Source organism: Bidens hawaiensis, unplaced genomic scaffold (genome assembly GCF_021521415.1).
Source record: "Bidens hawaiensis isolate Kalapana, Puna unplaced genomic scaffold, B.hawaiensis_p1.1 tig00041678_1, whole genome shotgun sequence".
Classification (NCBI taxonomy): Eukaryota; Viridiplantae; Streptophyta; class Magnoliopsida; order Asterales; family Asteraceae; genus Bidens; species Bidens hawaiensis.
Window position 1 is genome coordinate 34,342 of NW_027497378.1, and position 17,968 is coordinate 52,309.

At 34.3% G+C, this 17,968-nt stretch overlaps 2 protein-coding genes across 2 annotated transcripts; one reads left to right on the plus strand and one right to left on the minus strand.

The window, feature by feature from the left end:
• Positions 1-999: 999 nt before the first annotated feature.
• LOC143593101 (stem-specific protein TSJT1-like) lies at positions 1,000-4,229 on the minus strand. The gene is made up of 5 exons (XM_077072833.1): positions 4,025-4,229; positions 3,238-3,478; positions 2,216-2,336; positions 1,342-1,451; positions 1,000-1,177 (listed from the first exon to the last, which is right to left on the minus strand). Exons 1-5 carry the CDS (start codon positions 4,225-4,227, stop codon positions 1,142-1,144), a joined length of 711 nt encoding a protein of 236 aa, XP_076928948.1. The 5' UTR covers positions 4,228-4,229; the 3' UTR covers positions 1,000-1,141.
• Positions 4,230-5,422: 1,193 nt separating this feature from the next.
• On the plus strand, positions 5,423-17,505 carry LOC143593099 (gamma conglutin 1-like). The gene is made up of 4 exons (XM_077072832.1): positions 5,423-5,571; positions 16,684-16,831; positions 16,882-17,079; positions 17,152-17,505. The coding sequence occupies exons 1-4, from the start codon at positions 5,423-5,425 to the stop codon at positions 17,503-17,505; spliced, it is 849 nt and encodes a 282-aa protein (XP_076928947.1).
• The last annotated feature ends 463 nt before the right edge of the window (positions 17,506-17,968 follow it).

Here is a 17,968-nt window from a genome sequence, read left to right on the forward strand (position 1 = left end):
TGACTTATCTTGGTACAAGACTTCATCTGGTCTTACTTGTGCTTGTGTATCATTCTGGACAAGGAAGTTGACAAGCAATTAAGTGGCCATCTAAGCATTTTTGAGTCTCAATAGACTTGTGTGGATTGACAATGTGTTCCTAATACTAATGTCGACTTTTCATCGTTACCAACTCTATTGGTGATCTTCTAACGTGCCTACTTTAGCTTGTTCTTTGATAATATGCGGCTGCTCTAGGGAATCTTAGCAACAACTTAGAAGAACCATTACATTCTACACACATTAAGGGGGGAAAAAGCATGAAATCTCAAAAGTTGCCTTAGCTATGGAGTCAAAGAAGGTCCATGACATGTTTTGTTATCTATGGTTTAATTTTTGATCTTAAAGAGAAACCAAGATCATACGACAACGAAAAATATTGCATGACTCCGACACGAATCACATGACCATGTTTGGAAGAGAAACCAAAATCACATGACTATCGACAGAATTTGAAAAAAAAGCAAAATAACATGATTATTGAGATATCCAATAAGACAAATCATACGTCGAAGAAGCATGTAAACGTCTCTTATCGGATAAAGACCAAAGTTAATTTCACATTGGAGTACAATGTTTTATAAATTATAAATTGCTAGAAACCAAATTTTCACATGGGACCATGTCTATTGGATTACATGTCTATGAGATTCAAAGTACATAGCCATGTATCATAGTGTAGCAATGAGCTTTTTCTTGAATAAAAAGCATACAACTATATACATCATCTACATAAGCACATGTAGATTCAAAAGATTCAAAGCACATAGCCATGTGTTTATAAACTATGATATGTTATTATAAAACTTTTTTTTCACAAATAAGGAATTGAGAAGATATTATTTCAATGCATACCTATATTAATTTCCTACTTCACCATCCCACACACTTGGGACAAAACACATGACAACCATACCTATAACTTATTTATAAATTATTACATTCATTAGCCTTATTCATGTCTTACCCAAACTTTATTACACATCCAAGATGTCTCTTTCTGTACACAAACAACTTGAAAACTACAACCTCACCCCCTAAGACCATAAAAACAAAACCAAACCAGACCAAATACCATCTATTTGCCCCAAATATGCTCGTCTTACTGTGTGGCCGAGAGCATCGATGGGGTGACCACCTAAAAAAAATATCAAGAAAAACATGTCACAATTTGAAACTATAGCTAAGCTTTTAAGTTATGGAGTTGGACCACACACTATAAACCACCAAAACTTTAGATATAAAATGATGCATGTTTAATTAGTGGAGGAGATTTAATAATTAATATTATATATATGTTACCATGTATCTTGCACCCATTATCTCTTCCTCAGTTGCGGGAACGGCTGTGATCTTGTTCTTTGGATTCTCGTAGCATCTCAGCTCACCAATCGCAGTCGAGTAGAAGCACCCTGCATGCGTTCAAACCACTATTTCATTTACAAAACGCCTGAGCCAGCTCAGCTCAAGTCATTTATTTTAATGAGTTGAGATGTTAAGCTAAAACTCGAGCTAGCTTGTGGGTCGTTATCAAGCTAGTTTGCTTTTAAGAGAGAAACTTTTGTAGTTGTATAATTTACATATGTTTAAAGAAGGTAATATTTTACTGGCATGCAATAATTTATAAACTACAAAATTTAGTATAATATCACTCATAGAATGTGTGAAATAAATTTAGAATTTATATTTTAATGAGCTGAAATGTTAAACTCAAGCGTATTTGTGCTCATTGCCCAACTCATTTATTTTTAAAGTTTTTAAAAGTTCTAAATATTGTATTTTATAAAATGTATTAAGAAAAAGTAATATTCTACCATCCACATAAAACATTAATTTTTATAAACTACAAATTTATAATTTATATTAATATTTAAACTGTATTAATTTAACATATTGTACTTTTTAAAAATGTATTTAGAAAGTGTAATATTCAATTATACACAATAGATAATTTATAAACTACAAAACTTTTAATTTATAAAAACTAAAAACAAATAAGCAAATTAGTCAGAATGAATTTATTATTTACACGGTTACAATTTGGGTTATAATTTGTTGTATACCGAAATTTGGGTTTTATATTAAACGAGCCAGCTTAGTTCAGCTCAGGCTCGACTCATTTTGATGAGTTACCGAGTCGACAGGACCACAATAACAAGATCGAATAGAACCGAACCTTGAGGGAATGAAGCTAGTGACTTTCCACATCCAACTTTGAGCAAATCAGCATCATCCGCAAATGCAACACACCCATCAGCTGTGATTCCCCAATACAAAGGCACCTTACCATGTTGATCCTGTCATATTCATCACCAACCCCACTCAATATTAATTAATTAAGCTTATTATAACCATTAATAAAAGATAAAATGACTTAAACGCCCATTTTACACGTCAAAGCAACAAAATATGCATTTAATCTGCCTTTTTCAATAATGTTCACCCTTAATCTCGTCAATCCGTCCACCTTTTAATCATTAATCGACGAGATTTTCAACCAACTATACTTTGCCACGCATCATAAACTTGGAAGTCAAAAAAATTCTCGTCGGAAGCCAAAAAGAATCTCATCAGACCGCCAAAAAGATCTTGTCGGTCGATTAAAAAAACCCAATATTTTTATAGCGCGTAATCAAATCTTGTTGGTTAAAAATTTCATCTATATAATTGAAAAATATGCGTATAGATTGATGGTTGATATTATGAAACAAAAAGGCGGGTTAAATAAACATCTTTTTATTCTAAAAATAATAATAAAAACAGTTTTTAACTTTTACCGGTCCCTTTTTATTCTAAAAAAATACTAATAAAAACAGTTAACTTTTACCGGTCAAAAAGACGTAAAAAAATTTTATTTTAAATAATAATAATAATAATATTTTACTTTTACTGGCCAAGTGGACTTAACAACAAAAAAAAAAAAAAAAAAAAAAAAAACTCAACCCGATACTGTTATGGCGCACAAACAAATCTTGTTGGTTAAAAATAAAATATATGTATCAACAAGATTGATGGTTAATATTATGAAAAAAAAAATTGATTAAATAAGCATTTTTTTATTTTAAAAAATTAATTAAAACATTTTTTAATTTTACCAGTCAAATGGACATTTTTATCATTTTCATTACATAAAAATTACCATTAAAATTTAAAAACATAACCATTAGAGCAAGCATTAGGTGAAAAATTATGACTTACGGTGGCAACAAACAAAGTCGAGGTCGACTTGTCAAACACAACAAATGAGAAGTCGCCGACAAAGTGACCGACAACTTGGTTCATAGGATACGGGGCTCGGTCACGAAGAGCCTTGTACGCCTCAATCACCAAAACGACCTCGTTTGCCGATTTCGAAAGCCCGTATTGCTGCTTTAGGCTACCCAAGTTGTCAAGTGCTCCTTCGAACAAACAAAATATTTCGTCTTTGACCGCAAAAGACCTGCCCACAGATTTTGTTAAGTTGATGGTTTTCACATTAATTGCTAGTTAATTAAAAAACATCAAATGAAGTCTAATCCATAAACCGGTGGCCGATTGGTACCGAATAAAAAAATAAACAAAATAGTGAAATTATATACCGAATATCCTATCGAATTTTTCGGTTTAGTACCGATCAGTACCGGCATCATTAAAAATACCAAAAAATACCGAAACTAAATGGTACCGGTACCAAGAATATGAATAACGAGTACCGGTACCGGTACTGATTGTGTTAGGTTGGTACCTGTATCGTTTTTCAATAAAAAGTGTTCATCCCATGAACATCTTTTACCGAATACCGATACGGTACCGGCACCAACCAACACAATCGGTACCGGTATTTGTTATTCAAATTTTTGGTATCGGTACCATTCAGTTTTAGTATTTTTTTCAATATTTTTAATGGTACCAAAACCGAAAAATTCCGTGCAATATTCGGTATTTTTCGGTTATAACGTAATTCACTTAATTGAACATACTTAATTGTGATTATGATAAATTATACCTCGGGCTAGTAATCGACTCGTTCCGGTGAGTATACGCCAACTGAACATCGTCTCCGATTTGCATCGACACTGCGGAAGGGTCGTTTCCAACGAACCGGTTGATAAGCGACTTCGCGTTGATCTTCGGAGACGGTGTTCGGCTTCCAGCAGCCACCAGCTCCTCCGGTGGTGAAACAATTGAGCTACTAAACAATCCCAACATGGTTACTAATATTATTATGAAGAGAAACAAGAGAACATGAACACAAAAATGAGTGTGTGTGATCAAATGATGTGGTGAAATTTATAGAATCGGTGAGGGTATTTTTGTCATTTTTGGATATATTAAGGTTGTGGGACCCACTTGTAGCGATGATCTCCGTGCTGAAGTGGTGTGGCCCACGTGTCCCGTGTTCTATCTTGCTAAGGTGACAAGGAAGTGAGGAGTTGTCATAGAGGTCATGTCCATGGTGTCTAAGCTATGTGGATTAGATTGGTTTATGGTTTGGAGTTGACACCCCAATTATTGAGCCATTATTGTTGTATGTTTCTACACCATTTGAGGTTATCATTTAGTAGACAAAACCGTTGATAGATGTTTGGTATAAACCTAACCTAATCTAAAGTTTAGATTTTAATTATGACATACGACCCGGTCATTAGGCTGTATCCTATGGTGAGGGGCATCGAAGCCTCTTCACGGTGCCACGTCAACGCCACGTCATTGCCTCGTAGAAAACGGGGCATCGAAGCCCGCCCCGCTATGGTTAATGCCCCTTGGGCGCCCCCAATATATATATATATGTATGTATGTATGTATGTATGTGAGAGATGAAGAAAGAGAGGGCCCACCACCCTCCCTTCCGCGCCCGTCGTCCAGACGACCGATCCCCCTTCCGTGCCCGCCTTGAAGGCGCCCCCTGGCGGTGTTCCCCCTCTTCCGCTCCCCGTCCCCCCCTCTTCCGCGCCCCATGGTGCATAGTCTTATAGGTACAGCTTAATCAAAACATATGAATCTAGGGAAAATTCCCAAAATAAGCATTTATGAAAACAAATTTCTAGTTTTAGATATCATTTGTATAAAATTCCAAAAAAGGTATTACAGACTAGTCGTAACGAGTAGTTTATAGAACCAATTAAAACTTGTCACATGTCCTTAAACTAACTGTAACGAGCACGTTCACTAATCATTTACTCGTCACGACTAAATAAGTTTCATGCCTCGTAATTAACGCCCACGAGTAATTCATAAGTCCTGTTTTGGTCAAAAATTAACAACAACGATTTTGTAACCAAATTAGTAATCGGGACTAGGTGCTTATATGAAATGAACGTAAAAGTACTTGAACACAGGGATAAGGTGGTGGTTAATTCCTCCATTGATGGTATCCCCAGGATAAGGCGGTGCCTGCATAAGGATGTCATCTCCAACATGCACTTCCGAGGACACCATAGGGGATCCTGATAAGAATATGCCGGCTGGCACGGTTGAACAAGGCTGCATGTTGATGGACCCTGGCCTCGTTGATCTAGGTAACTCCGAGGATACCGAAGGAAAAGTTCCCCGGTATCCTGATTGCTGCTGCGATGGAATCCTTGCTGATTGTGTCCCCAAGGATCCGAGATTCTGAAGGATAGATGATCCTAGAGAATCAAAATCAAGGACCCTGGACATGATTGAAGTGGCCTCCTGCCCTGATTCTTTTTGATTCCTTCAATCTCCTTGAATAGCCTTGAGTTGGTCTTCTCTTGCTGCTCCATGTGCGTTTTGACCTGTTTCATCAAAGCAAAAATATCATTGTTAGAAATAACTGGGTCTACCCGTGTAGAGGATCCCGCGAATGGTGGAAGTTCTCCTCTGGGCTGAGTATTTTTCTTCGACAGTGGTGGAGGTCCTGGGTTGACACTTGAAGCAGTAGTGACCACCGGAGCAAAGACTGAACTGGTTTTTGGTTGTGAGGCCATTGTAAAGAGAATGAAGGTTAATGAAATAAACGGATTTAATGGATTAAAGCACCGTTAGCCCCACGGTGGGCGCCAAATTGTTTTGGTCAAAAATTAACAACAACGATTTCGTAACCAAACTAGTAATCGGGACTAGGTGCTTATATGAAATGAACGTAAAAGTACTTGAACACAAGGATTTGTTGCGAGGAAAAAACCCCGTTATCCTTAGGATAACAAGCAAAACACCCCGGGCGGTGAAAACTATCACCACCGGTTTATTAATAATAAAGGTGATTACAATGGTGGAGCTCAAACTTGATCGTGATTACAAAGAATGCGAGTACTAGTAAGTTCTCGGGTACTAGAGTGTGTTTTGATCATTTGTTTTGAGCTCTATTTATAATAAATAAAGTCTAACAACTAATGCCTATAAATTAGGAAACTATTAGACTAAATCTAATTAGCCGTTAATCTCTCAATCAACACGTTTCCTTTTATGCCACGATCTATCAACTGAAAGTGTGAGTCTTCGGGTGATCAAGCAACGGTCTTTGACCTGGTAAACATAGAAAGTAGCAAATATTGTGTTAATTATATAATGTAATTAGGACACATGTTACCTTAGAGGATACCGTATCCTGGATTCGTTCTGAACATAACCTTTGCTGAGGATACTAAAAATCCATGCCCAACAAGTCCTTTAGTCGCGGGCGACTAGTTTACCCGGTTTACATTCCCTACACGAGTAATTTATTAGTAGTTAACTTGTCGCCTCTAGTTTAACCTTATAATCTATTTGTCATGACTAAATGACTTATGAATTACTCGTGGGCGTTGATTACGAGACATGAAACTTATTTAGTCGTGACGAGTAAATGATTAGTGAACGTGCTCGTTACGGTTAGTTTAAGGAGACGTGGCAAGTTCTAATTGGTTTCTACAAACTACTCGTCACGACTAGTTTATAATACCTATTTCTGTAATTTTTTACAAATGGTACTTAAAACTAGAAATTTGTTTTCATAAATGCTTATTTTGGGAATTTTTCCTATAAATCTATGTTGATGTATTTTATCTAAAGGACGTGTCGTGATGATAAGAACAACGATATTAATGATCGATTGATTATGTTATATGGACTATAGATTAAGGAGAGACCCGGTTGTGTAGTCGTAAGATTGTTTAGTATGTACACAATTGTGTAGATTTTTCGTACTTTTGTATCTAGTTATTAATTGAAATTTTAAGTTTGTGTATATAAAAGACTCACTTGTAAAGTTATGTAAGATCTAAAAACCTAGGGATATTTTACACTAATATCTTAGTTAATAAAACTATAAGTGATCGATTGCCAATTGGTTAATTATGGTCTTGTCAATTTTTATTAGAGAAGAACAAATAATTCTTTGTCCATGAATATGACATGTTATCCAATAATTTAAAAGTTGTGTTATTCTTTCCATTTTAAAAAATAAAGTACAATAGTTACTTTTGAGTCATGTCCAGATAAGATAACATCTAAACAATTATTAGAGAATTAATAATGTTGATAATTATTCATTAAACTTCTATTTTGGGTTAGCATTTTGTATAAGATGTGATTTGATAGCATCATCCATATTAAGGATATATTTTATATGACTAATATAGGTTTTTTTTAGCTTAGTTTGATAAACTATATATTTTCTTTGATTAGATTTACTAGTTTTTGAACCCGTGTATTACACGAGATTTATCAAACGATAAAAATAAAAAAAGGTTCTTTATTTAAATTGTGATTCTCAAAATACTTATGAATTAATTTAATGTAGATTTAAAGGAAAAACAAATGGGTTAACGAAAATTACTAAAATAGTATGGCTTTGGAAACGTCGGGTGTGGATTTGCAAGAAATTTAAAAAATGTGCTGAAGTTGCGTAGTTGGTCACTTTAGGTATGAAAATAACACTATGTTATAAAATCCACACTATGTTATAACCCGCTTGACAAAATGATTTTGACCCATGACTCATAGATAGCTAGAATGAATGAGATGAGAGATTAGAAATTAGGAGAAATGTAGGCTTGACGCCTAAGCTTCAACATTTTCTTTTATTAGTATTGTAAGATAAGATTTGTTAATAAACTAAACGTGTTGGATCATGAATACTCATTTCATATATTTAGAGTGTTTCAAAAATTGAGGAACAACGTGTGTCAAAAAAGTTTGCATTTCTTAGGATCTCACTACTCGAAAGTGGGGGCCACCCTCTAATGAGCCAAGAACATGGCAAAATCATTGAACCTTAATCATACGTGAAGTGAATAGGCCAATAGTTGTGCATTCAAGGACATACACGTCACTCACTTGACGCTAGTGTGAAGTCAGAGTATCTTTGTTTTCCTTGTACTATTAACACGTGAGTAATATATATAAGCTAAATTAGGATTTTTTTATGGTAGCGTGATCTCAGAAGTCAGAGGCAATATGGTGTTACTATCTTATTTTGACGGTGTTTCATCACCTTCTTTCTTAGCACATATAATCAACAACTAAGGAGTAACATGTGTCAAAAAAGTTTGCATTTCTCAGCATCTCACTACTCGAAAGTGGGGACCACCCTCTAACAAGTCAAGAACATGGCAAACTCGAAAGTGGGGACCACCCTCTAACAAGTCAAGAACATGGCAAAAGCAGTGAACCTTGATCATACGTGAGGTGAATAGGCCAATAGTTGTGCATTCAAGGAGATGCACGTCACTCACTTGACGGTAATGTGAAGTTAGAGTATCTTTGTTTTCCTTGTACTATTAACACGTGAGTAATATATATAAGCTAAGGTTTTTTTATGGTAGTATGATCTCAGAGGTCAGAGGCAATATGGCGTCACTACCTAATTTTGACCTTGTTCCGTCACCTTCTTTCTTAGCACATATAATCAACAACTAAGGAGTAACATGTGTCAAAAAAGTTTGCATTTCTCAGCATCTCACCACTAGAGAGTGGGGACAACCCTCTAATGAGTTAAGAACATGGCAAAAGCAATGACCTTGATCATACAAGAGATGATTAGGCTAATAGTTGTGCATTCAATGACATGCACGTCACCTCGCATGACGACAGCGTGAAGTTAGAGTATCTTTGTTTTCCTTGAACTATTTTACACGTGAGCAATATACGTATGCTAAATTAGTTTTCTTTATGGTAGCGTGATCTAACAAGTCAGAGGCGATATGACGTCACTATCTTATTTAGTTATTTTGACGGTGTTCTGCCAAAATATCTTTCATATATATATAGAGTGTCTCAACAGCTAAGAAACGACGCGTGTCAAAAAAGTTTGCATTTCTCAGCATCTCATTACTCGAGAGTGGGGACCACCCTCTAACGAGTCAAGAACATTGCAAAAACAGTGAACCTTAATCATGCGTGAGGTGAGTAGGCGAATAGTTGCGCATTCAAGGACATATGCGCACTCGCATGACGACAATGTGAAGGTATAGTATATTTGTTTTCCTAGTACTATTATACACGTGAGTAATATATGTAAGCTAAATTAGTTTTTTATGGTAGCGTGATCTCAGAAATCATAGGCAATATGGCGTCACTATCTTATTTTAGTTATTTTGACGGTGCTCCGCCAAAATATCTTTCTTAGCACATATATTCTATTGACACTCTTACCTCTCTACTTGTTGTATCTTTGTTTCAAGGCTTTTGTTACATCTTCTTTTCACTAGAGACCGCCACTTTCTCTTTCTAGTCATTGATGTTTCCGTTATTTCCACCTCCGTAACTATTGTCGCCAACACTTTTCAAGAGTACTACCATCATAACACTTCTTACGATCATGATCATATACTATATGGCTGTGATACGGAAGGTATGCTCACCATAAAAGTTTATTCTTTACGCTATTTAACCCCCCCCCCCCCCCTTTATAAATACACTTTTGAGTTACATTTAAAATCATTTCTAATTTCTTAAAAAACAATTGACATTGGAAACGATATCAAAAGTTAATGAGGAGATGCTTTGAGTGTTTCTATTTTAATATTCATTCAAACAAGTGTTGTTGCATTTTGGGTGGTGATTTGTAAAGATGATCTCTACCATACTTTAAGAGAAAATAATGGTGATCACTACTAACATTAGTAAGAAGATAAAATGGCAATAACTGCCACCACTAGCTAGATAAGAAAATGTGATAACTACCTTATCAGTTGAATATTGCCATAGTGATCTCTACTAGATTAGAGTAGTACTCTAGTAAACATGAAAGTTTTCGTTAGAGACCACTAATGACTAATGTAAGATGGGAAAGCTAATATCCATTTTTACCACTATAAATCGTTGTCTTCATGCAGTGTAATACCTTCTATTCTGAACTTTAATACATATTTTGCAAATCCGTAAGGTGGGTTAATTAATTTCCATGCATATACACCGCGGTAAGTAAGTGTTCATATAACTAAAAATAACCTGCTCACGCTTTCATGTTCTTATAGAGGCAAGACCAACAACTTCATCCTCCTATAGTCGGATAGTCACTGATATGTATCAATGGCTCAACCTCGTGCTTGGTCTTGCTATGCGTTTAGGATTTGGATTCAGCCATGTATTGGCGTCAACATCTTTCACGGGCTCAACATGACTCTGATCATGTTTAATTGATCGAGTTGTAACGCGTCTCCTTTGTTGGCTCAATTGTTGTTTGGTCCAAGTGTAAGGTCCAGCCCAAGAATTATTAGGGTTTTATTATATATGGTAATGTCTTGACTAGCAAATTATGTTAGTTTATATAAACCAAGTTATTGTTAGACACTACAGATTGTGAAGTTGGTGCAACCAAGTTAGGGTTCATCAAGAGTCAAATCGAGTTAAGGTTTGAGACTTGTAATCAGTTTTTTGAGTTATATTTTCTGATTAATATAAATGAGAGTTATTTGTTTAGTTCGTGTTTGATTATCGATCCATGACTTGATCCTTTATAATGTTACCTTTTTTTAATGACAACATGAATGTCTTAGATTTATCCTCTGGATACTAGTAGGTTGAGATTGATTCATTTCATATATGCCTTTATACACTCATAAGGGCTTTAACGTAACGTATATACATTGAAAGAGGAATATCTAAAGATAAAACAATTGTAGGCTGAATGAAGACTTCAAAAAGATGATATTTACAATACGAATATATGTGAATGTCACACCTGATTTTAAGTAACTACTTCTCTTGATGAGATATAATAATAGAAATCTAGATATTTTTTTATAGATTTGCTTTCGAGTATATATATTATATGGTTTCAAAAGAAAACATCGACAAATAGATAGATCATACTTTTATTATTTTCGAAGTGCTACATTGAGAGAGAGAGAGAAAAAAAAATCCAAAAAAAAAAAAAAAAATCCTTGTGGGCGAGATTATTCAAATATTAAAATCAAGTAGTCTATTATAACAAATGCAATCCTCATCTTTGAAAATTTAAACAAAAGACATGATTCTTTAGATTCCATCTTCACATTCACATGATTCTATTTCTATTACACATCATCTAATCTAATTTATCTACAATATAACAATAACCATTAGACTACGTACGTCTTGGGTGTTTTAACAAAGAGGTAAAAGTAATGTGTCGTGATAACGGAGCTTTAACGCTGCATCAAAGTTTCACATGGTAATGGGACTTTAATAAATAAATTATGGAGCCCAAACGCTAGGGATTTAGCATGGTAACGAGGTTTTAAACCACAACACGATGTTAGAAGTGTGTTAGTTAAAGTTTCACTGCATACGTAACAGTGACGTGACACAACGTAATAGCCTTAATGTAACATCATATTTGATTAATATTTTCTTTAACTACAATCTAATCTAATTTTACACTAATATCCATTACAAGATTTAACCCCTCAACCTTCTAACCTTATAAGTTATAACAAACCAAGATACAATTGAGTGAAATGGTCTTTTGGTATTGCCGAGCGAAAACAATATTTAATTGTACATTCTTTTGTATTATCGAGTAAAAGCAATAACTATTAAACATGAAATATAACTAAAACCATTGCCCGAGGACCCACTATAACAGATCCGAACTTGAGACCTTATGATCTTTAAACAAAATCTTCATTTGTCGTTCGATACCAGTTGAGCTAAAGCTAATATCTATTTAATCTGTTTGCTGAAAAAGAAAATTAAATCACGTCATGTTGAATAATTATAGTATTAATTAACATTTTTTATTTAACAGTTACAAATTCTTTTAATTAAGAAAAACCAATCAATACTAGACAGCAGACATAACTGACGCAAACTTAATCACCTTTTGCATTATTCCACAATATCAATTTTTCAAATACAATTATAATAGTTAATAATTTATTAAAGAAATAAAGAACTTATATAAATGAAGGAATAATTGGAGATTAATTAATTAATTAACGGCTTTTTCCAAAATGTACAAGTTGGTGATAGAGACGCCCATAGTTTTTGGGAGTTGGCCCATTGTTTTTTTTGGCATTTCATTTTCTATGTTCCTGTAACAATACCACTTTAACTTAACCATGATGTAATAAATATATTTAGTGTTAATTAAAAGGCTTGCAACTTTTAGTAGGAGAGCATTGCAATTTAAAAAATAAAAAGAATTTATATTTTATTTTTAAATAATCTAACAACTGTAACATTTATTTTCTGGATTAATTACTTAATTCCTCAATGCTACGTAATAGTGACGTAATATCACTTTTCACTACTAGCCGTGTCCATAGGTGGTCTTAGTGTTAAAAATTATTGGTAATTATTAACTAATATTTAATAGACATTTGATACCAATTTCGCATCAAGAATATTCTAAGAACCCAACATATATATTGTCATATAACTAATAAAGCAGGCCACTTAATAACCAACGGTCCCTTTTAAACAATAGATAGATGTTTTGTTTGGATTCAGTTGCAAACATCAATAAAACCGATTTAATCGAACCAATCTACTGTTTTGGAGCTAAAAAAACGAAAGTAAATTAACCATCAAATAAATAAACCGAACCGAATCACCATATAAATAAATCGGTTCAGGTCATGTCACATTATTAAAATATATAAATTACTCACATTATTAACAAACAAATAGAGTAAAGCTGAACTAGCTTGGTGTGAAAACAAGTCGAGTTTGAGTTTAAGCTTTCTGCTTAATTTAGCATTCAGATAAATGCCGGTTTTTACTTCGTCTTGGATAGGCCTGTAAATGAACCGAACGTTCGGTGAACTTTCATGAACCGTTCGACGGTAAGTTCGCTTATGTTCGTTTAATAAACGAACGAACATGAACAAAAATTTTGTGTTCGTTTAATTAAACGAATGAACATGAATACATGTTCTGTTCGTTCATTTATGTTCATGAACGTTCGTTTATGTTCGTTTATGTCTGTTTATTTATGTTCGTTTATGTATCAACAGAAAATAACTAAATATTATCTGGATAGGTCATCGGCTTAAAGGTTTTATATTTGTTAATTTGTGTTCATTTAAGTGTTTTAATTTAAGTTCGTTTATATTTGTGTTCATTTACATTTGTTCATACATGTTTGTTTATCTTTGTTCAGTTATGTTCGTTTAGATTTTAAACAAACGAACACAAGTGTCCATCTTTAAATAAACGAACATGAACATAAATATATGTTCGAATAAGTGTCCGTGTTCTTCTAAAGTTATATGAACGAACTTGTTCGTGTTCATTCGATTCGATTATAGGCTTTCATTATTCACATTGATAAATGCATCGGTCTCAATATCTAGGCTTTGCCGATTTTATTTGTGTTTGTTTGTGTTCGTGAACCGTTTGTGAACACAGGAATTTCCTTAATGAACGAACACGGACATAAAATCTCGTTCGTTAAGTGTTCGTGAACCGTTTGTGAACACATTATTTTCTTAACGAACGAACATGAACAAGGCCTTATTCGTGTTCGTTTACAGCACTAGTCTTGGACCACCAAAATGGTTCGGCTCTCCTGATTTACATTTTTATCATAACTCGTGAAGGAGTTTTATCTTAGTTTTCTTTTATCATTATATCTCTTTTTCTAAATATAATTTTATTACATCTAATATGTGTTTTCCTTAAACTAACAGTATTATCATTTATCACAAAGCAATTGATTTGTTCATATGAAATGTCGTTCATAAAAATACATTAAAACCGCCTACATAACTCCCCAAAAGTACTTTTATCACGCATATAGACACTAACTTTATATCAAAGCACATCATTATACTCCCCAAAGGTACTTTTGTCATACATATAGACGCTAACTTTGTATCAAACCACATAATCATCAGTATGCGTCTTTAATCAGCCATATAACAGATTCATTAAACTAATAAAGTGTTGCAACTTTTCTTTGGGATCTAGCTTCTTGTATCACACTTAATGTCTCTTTCACGAGTTACCTAACATTGCACATCAATTTACTTTATATAAAATCTATAAAAACCACAATTTTCATGAGTTACCTAACATTGCACATGAACAAGGCCTTATTCTAGACTTCTTCTCTAGTCCTCTGTCGATATAGCCAAAACACATCGGTTAGTATTTGAGACAGAACATTTGTTATGGATATTTATCGACCATTATTTTGAGTACATTTGGTAAAACAAATATGGTATTTCATAAATGGGCAAATAAAAAAAATAGTTACAATAGTTGGTCTATGTGGTATGCTCATATGTTGAATTTGATATTTTTTTTTTTAATATTATATGGTTAGTACAGTTTTCACATCTACTTAACGGATAAAGATGACATCCGTCCATGGTGCGGACTATTATTTTTACCCGTTTGTAAAACATTAGACTAAACATCTAAGTTCTTAAAAAATATATGTAATATGAGTAATTTACTTACATCATAACCAGTCTTAAATTGTAGTTTAATTATCGTATACTAAAATTTTTTAGCATTTTATGTATGTCAATAGTGATTATTGATGTGACAAATATCATGTAGACTAGAGCTTTCAGGAATGTGTCACAACAAAATAGAGATCATGTTGCATTATTAATACAGAACTATATATACTGGGCTGAATTATTCTATAGTGAGATGATAAGCCCAAACACAAATCAAATGTGGTGGTATTCCAAATTAGGGAATAATAAAAATTCACTTAGGGGCAACATGCATGATAATTATTTTACAAAACTATGCACATCATTTTTGGTTAAAAAGACTGATATCCGGGGTGCGGGTGGTAAACAAAACACGATATAAGCTCAACACAACACGCTATATAGCTTGAGCTTTATATATTAAGAGGTTGTTTGATAGTCTCTTAATGATTCTATTAACTGACTACCTTTGAATCAATCAACATCAAAGTGTGTTTACTTCACTAAAAGAAAAACCTTTGAATCATTCATAGAACCTCTTAGACAGATTAATAGCACGTTGAATGAAGCCTCTGATGGCTCAAGTGGTGGGTTTCAAACAGTCCATTACCACAATTAACCTAGTGTGTTTGCCTTTCTTAACACAACAATGAATCACTTCAAATTCACATTAGCATTGCATGTTCATAACAAAAACACGCATAATCTGAATATTTTCTTTATGTAGAGACCACTCAAAATTAAAGCATAGAACCATGCATATTGTTGCTTGTTTATAGTTCCAATACAACTATAATTTCAAATTTGATGTCAACTTATGATACTGCCTTTTGAAGGTTCTTTATCATATATTGATATATTACTCCATCTATTATAAGTCAATCTCCATAGCTTTAAAACAAACAATGCAGTTGACAATATACATATCATTATATCAACATACAAAAATGAGCTTCCATCTGCAACTAACTCTTCTTATTTTAACCATCATCTGTTACAAACATGGACCCATGGCTCAATATGTACCGCCTTTCAGTACAACCTTAGTTGCACCAATATCCAAACACACCGATGCCGTTAAGCCTCTCTATAGCACTCAGATTTTGACAAAATATGTATACCTATCAATACATCCACACCAACTTCCTTATAGATATTGAAGCTCCATTCACATGGTATGACTGCATAGTTCTGTGGACATTTTCAGCTGGACCTGATGGCGGTTGTCCCCACGACAAAATTTGTGTTGCTTCGGTTTCATGTGAGGAATATCAATGCACCGATGTTCGTAGGTTTGATCTACGCTCTTCTTGCCCTCCGGTAACCAACAGTTCGACTGATTGGGGAACTTGCTCATGTACAGTCAGTGTGGTCAACCCTATCAATGGCTCATGTGGTGAAGCCCTGCTCAATTATGATGAACTTAGGTTCCATTTAACTTTTACCTGTTTTCTTTCTTTTATGGGAAGATCATAAATAGACATTTTGATCAAGATTATTAAGAAAATAGCCTTGACTTTTTAAAATTAACGGTCAACCAGAGCATGACATGTGTCACAGAGTAGATTTCATTATGATGCGGCAGATTGAATCACTGTGGCGTAGTGGATTCAACATGGCGCAACATATTTTAATCTGGCGACGCATTTTCATCTGGAGCCCTTTTCTTAATAAAAAAAGTTCATATGGTTGTTGAGTAAAAAAAGGTCAAAGGTCATTTTGTCAAAGTCAATGATCAAAATGACTATTTTTGGAATTTTGTGAGGGAGGGGGTGTGAGAGCATCTATCTTCCGAGATAGATGTAAATTACGTTTGTTTGTTTGTTTGTTTGTTTGTTTGTTTTAGGTTTCATTCAACTGACGGCAGAACTGCTGTTCCTTATGCTAACGCAATTTTCCCTAACTCCGCATGTGCTCCTTCTTCTGCTTTCGACTCGTTTCCCAAAGAAGTTCGTGGCGTGTTGGCGTTATCCGACTCTTCTCACGCGTTACCAGCATATCTTTTTTATTCATACGCAAAATCATTCGCGCTATGTTTACCTAGCGCGTGTCTTCCTCCGGGGTGTTATTCATAGGAAGGGGTCCATATTATCTTGATTCGCATTCGGATGTTGATGTAGGAAGTTTACTCTCTTATACCCCATTGCTAAAGAATCAAGACACTTTTGGATATTATATTGGTGTCAATACCATTGTTATTAAGAAGAGATCTATTGATATTCCAGCAAATGCCACCACAAAGGTAAGTACAACTACACCTTACACAACTCTTAGAACAAACATTTATAAACAACTAGTTCTAAGGTTCTCAAAGGTTACTAAACGACTTCAACAATCAAAGCCTATAGCACCTTTCGGTCTATGTTACAAGATCATCACCAACGACACCCGAGCTGGTTTAAAAGTTCCAAATATCGATTTCGGTCTCCCAGATGGGAAGAAGTGGAGTGTTTCCACGGCTAACTCCATGAAGCAAGTAACAAAAGATGTGGCATGTCTAGCATTTGTTGATGGCGGTGCGACAACTGAACATGCAGTCATGATCGGGACGTTTCAGATGGAGGATAATTTCTTATTGTTTGATCTTGTTAATTCGACTTTCGGGTTTAGTTCTTCGCTGTTGAATAAAGGAACTTCGTGTGCAAGTTTTAACTTTACCGGCATTTGAAGCTAGGTTTTGTGGAAATGCATTATCATGTTTATAATACTTTGTAATCTTGTTTGAATGCTTGTATTTCTGTTGGTTTATCTTATGGAGTTTTGCCGTTTGTGTAACCCTTATTGCTATTCTCTAAATTTATTTGTGAATTTTGTTTAACCTCCCGCATTTAGTTTTTTTTTGGGAAAGGAATCTGAAGCAATATTGGCCGCGATGTCTCTCCCAAAGAGTCAAAACACCTGTCATCCTCATTACCCGAGTTCGAATTCCCTTATTTCAAACTGCGCACATGAGCCGGGAGTCAAACCTAAGATCCCCTAAAGAAAATCTTAAGGAAAACCTCTTGACCACCTCACCAAAGTAGACCTCTCCATCTATTTACTCATCTCTATCTCTTTAGTTTATTATTATTATTATTATTATTATTATTATTATTATTATTATTAATTTATTTCATGCTTGAGATACAATT